At 44.0% G+C, this 3,268-nt stretch overlaps 1 protein-coding gene across 1 annotated transcript; it reads left to right on the top strand.

Annotated features, from left to right (window-relative positions):
* The first annotated feature begins 644 nt into the window (after positions 1-644).
* Positions 645-1,604, top strand: LOC101553364 (olfactory receptor 7A10-like). The gene has a single exon (XM_004614979.2). It carries the CDS (start codon positions 651-653, stop codon positions 1,602-1,604), a length of 954 nt encoding a protein of 317 aa, XP_004615036.1. The 5' UTR covers positions 645-650.
* Positions 1,605-3,268: the final 1,664 nt, after the last annotated feature.

The raw sequence follows: 3,268 nt of genomic DNA, 5'->3' as shown, positions 1-3,268 counted from the left end.
CCCAGCTGCTGTGCTGTCAAAGTCATATAGTAATCACTCATTGGCCCTTACTGATTTATTTTCTGAGCATTCTATTTTTCAGTTCTTAAAGTTTTTTTGGAATAAGCAATATAAAGTAAATTTGTTATGTGCCAAAGGGGTCAGGTTGGGACTAGGAGAGAAACTGGTAATATTGGTAGAAGGAAGGTCACACTGGTGGTGTTGAAACACTAACAACTGTATAATGTACAACTTTGTAAATCGCCGTGTGTTTTAATAAAAATTGATTTTAAAAAAACAAAGAGGAAGTAGGTTTAAAATTGCCTGCTAAACACAGAACAAGTCAAAATATAATGTAAGTTACACAAGGGTAAAACATTGTATTTGTGGTGTGGAATACACAGTGAAGACATCTCTGTCAGACTGTTCTCTCCACTTCAATGATTAGAAGACAACCCTAGGCCAGGTCATCAGCTGGGTATTTATTTTAAATCATCCCAAAATCAGGAAATGCATCTCCTGAATGTTGGTGTCTTTGATATCTATAACTTTCTTCCAACATAATCTTGTCATTCCGTGATGCCTCAATAAAATATAACCCCTAAAAGAACGTCTGTGTATGTGAGAAATAATCATATTGTTTTACTCAATTCTTTTAGCTCTCTCACTGCATGGAATCAGAAAACCTTACAGGAGTTCTAGAATTCCTTCTTCTAGGATTTTCAGAAGAACCAGAAATGCAGCCCCTTATCTTTGTGCTTTTCCTGTCCATGTACCTGATCACCGTGCTGGGGAACCTGCTCCTCATCCTGGCCGTCAGCTCAGACCCCCACCTCCACACGCCCATGTACTTCTTCCTGTCCAACCTGTCCTTCGTGGACATCTGCTTCACCTCCACCACCGTCCCCAAGATGCTGCTGAACATCCAGGCACACAGCAAGGCCATCAGCTATGGGGGTTGCATTGCCCAAATGTACTTTTTTCTACTCTTTGGAGTGTTAGACAATTTTCTCCTGGCTGTGATGGCCTATGACCGCTACGTGGCCATCTGCCACCCTTTGCACTACACAGTCATCATGAACCCCCGCGTCTGTGGGCTGCTGGTCCTGGGGTCATGGATCACGAGTGCCCTGGATTCTTTATTAGAAATCTTAATGGTGTTGCGACTGTCCTTCTGTACAAAGTTGGAAATCCCTCACTTTTTCTGCCAGCTCAACCAGGTGTTTCTTCTTGCCTGTTCTGACACCTTCATTAATAACCTGGTAATGTATTTTTCAATTGCGCTACTGGGAGGGGGCCCCATGGCTGGGATCCTTTATTCCTACTCTAAGATTGTTTCTTCTGTATGTAGAATCTCCTCCGCTCAGGGGAAGTACAAAGCTTTTTCCACCTGTGCATCTCACCTGTCTGTGGTCTCCTTGTTTTATGGCACAGCCCTGGGTGTGTACCTGAGCTCTGCTGTGACCCAGAACTCACAACCCAGTGCCATCGCCTCGGTGATGTACACGGTGGTCACCCCCATGCTGAACCCCTTCATCTACAGTCTCCGGAACAAAGACATCAAGGGGGCGCTGATGAGTTTCCTTGGGAAGAAAAGAATAAAGGAACAATGGTTCTACAATTGAAGACCTACCAGAAATTTCAGGGTTTATATCTGAAGAACCAGACTTTGAGATTTTTTTCATCTTCATGATGAAGTGACATTTGCTATGTACATTCATTTCCAAACTTCCCATTTTTTTATTGCAACATTCCTTTCCCATCTATGACATGCTTTGTTTGAGGTTCTGTCCTCTTTAGCATGAACTCTTTATCTAAGCTTATGAATGAAAGGAAATTCCCATTTATATCCTTATTTCTTGTTCTGTTTCTCTGTGTACCACAGATGAGTGACATCATCCAATATTTGCCTCGAACTTAATTGTCCTAACATGACACTCTTCAGTTTCACTCAAGTTGCAGAAAATGACAAATTCTCATCTTTTCTTATAGCTAAATTGGAGCCATAGTACAGCGGGTAGGGCATTTGCTTTGCACGCAGCCAACCCAGGTTTGATTCCTCTGTCCCTCTCAGAGAGCCCAGAAAGCTACCAAGAGTATCCTGCCCGCACGGCAGAGCCTGGCAAGCTACCCATGGCGTATTCGATATGCCAAAAAACAGTAACAACAAGTCTCACAATGAAGACGTTACTGGTGCCCACTCGAGCAATGAGAGGACAGTGCTACAGTGCTTATAGCTAAGTTATATTCTGTAGTGTATGTAAATCACAACTTCTTTATCCCCCTTGGACAGGTGGGTCGTGTCCACATTCTGGCTGTTGTACTCAATGCTGCATTGAACATTGGCGTGCATACATCTACATCTTGAATGAATCTTTTTGTGTTCTTAGGCTAGATGCAAACAAGTGAGATTATTTATTGTTATGAAAACTCTACCTTTAGTTTGTAAAGAAGTCTCCATCATTTTTTTAAAAAATAAACACTGGTGCTTCCGGACCCAGCCTGCTCCGCGGCCCTGAGCACCCCGGGCTTCCCTCCCCTCCGGACTGCCGGCCGAGTGGCCGGCACGCCACCCCCAGCACGTTGACCGCTGTCGGGTTGTGGGAAAGGGGCGTGGCCTAACCACCAGGGGCGTGGCCTAAGAAAAGTGGGCGTGGCCTCATTACTAGCCAGCACCGGCTAACGCGGCAGCAGATAATTTCCTCAACATCCTATCCAAGACTAACATCCTAGCTATTCGCAAGCAGTAGGACAATAAAACACAAGACTTCACATAAGAACTGAAGGAAACATCTCAGTAGGAGACCAGGTTCTACAAACGGCAAGTAAAAAGGCAACCACTATTAACTGAGCCTATCCACAATCCTTTTTCGCAACAAAAGGAAACAGGGACACTCATCATCAAGGGCCCTCTTTCATATCACCACAAACAACATGAAGAAACAGCGAAAATCCCCATTGCAACCAGAGGATGATCAAAGGAGTCCGGAAACCTCAATGGGCGCTTCCTACAAACTTGACCTCTCTGAGAAAGAATTCAGACTTGAAATCCTCAACATGTTCAATGAACTCAATGCAAAGATGGACAACTTCAAGGAAGACCTGGCGGAAACAATACAACAGACAGCCGACAAAATACGGGAAGAAATGAGAGCAGAAATAAAAAACCTTCAAAAAGAAATGAAGGATTCCGTACATGAAATCAAAAACTCTCTGGCTTCCCTCAACAATAGGATGACTGCAGCCGAAGACAGAATCAGTATGCTTGAAGATGGGCTGCAAGAGGCCT

Source organism: Sorex araneus, chromosome 2 (genome assembly GCF_027595985.1).
Source record: "Sorex araneus isolate mSorAra2 chromosome 2, mSorAra2.pri, whole genome shotgun sequence".
In the NCBI taxonomy this organism is placed as follows: domain Eukaryota; kingdom Metazoa; phylum Chordata; class Mammalia; order Eulipotyphla; family Soricidae; genus Sorex; species Sorex araneus.
The sequence above is the reverse complement of the archived record's forward strand: the minus strand, read 5'-3'. Positions and strand labels throughout refer to the sequence as shown.

Excerpts from the sequence above, each read along its gene's own strand:
- LOC101553364 (XM_004614979.2), top strand. The coding sequence starts at position 651 with ATGGAATCAGAAAACCTTACAGGAGTTCTAGAATTCCTTCTTCTAGGA.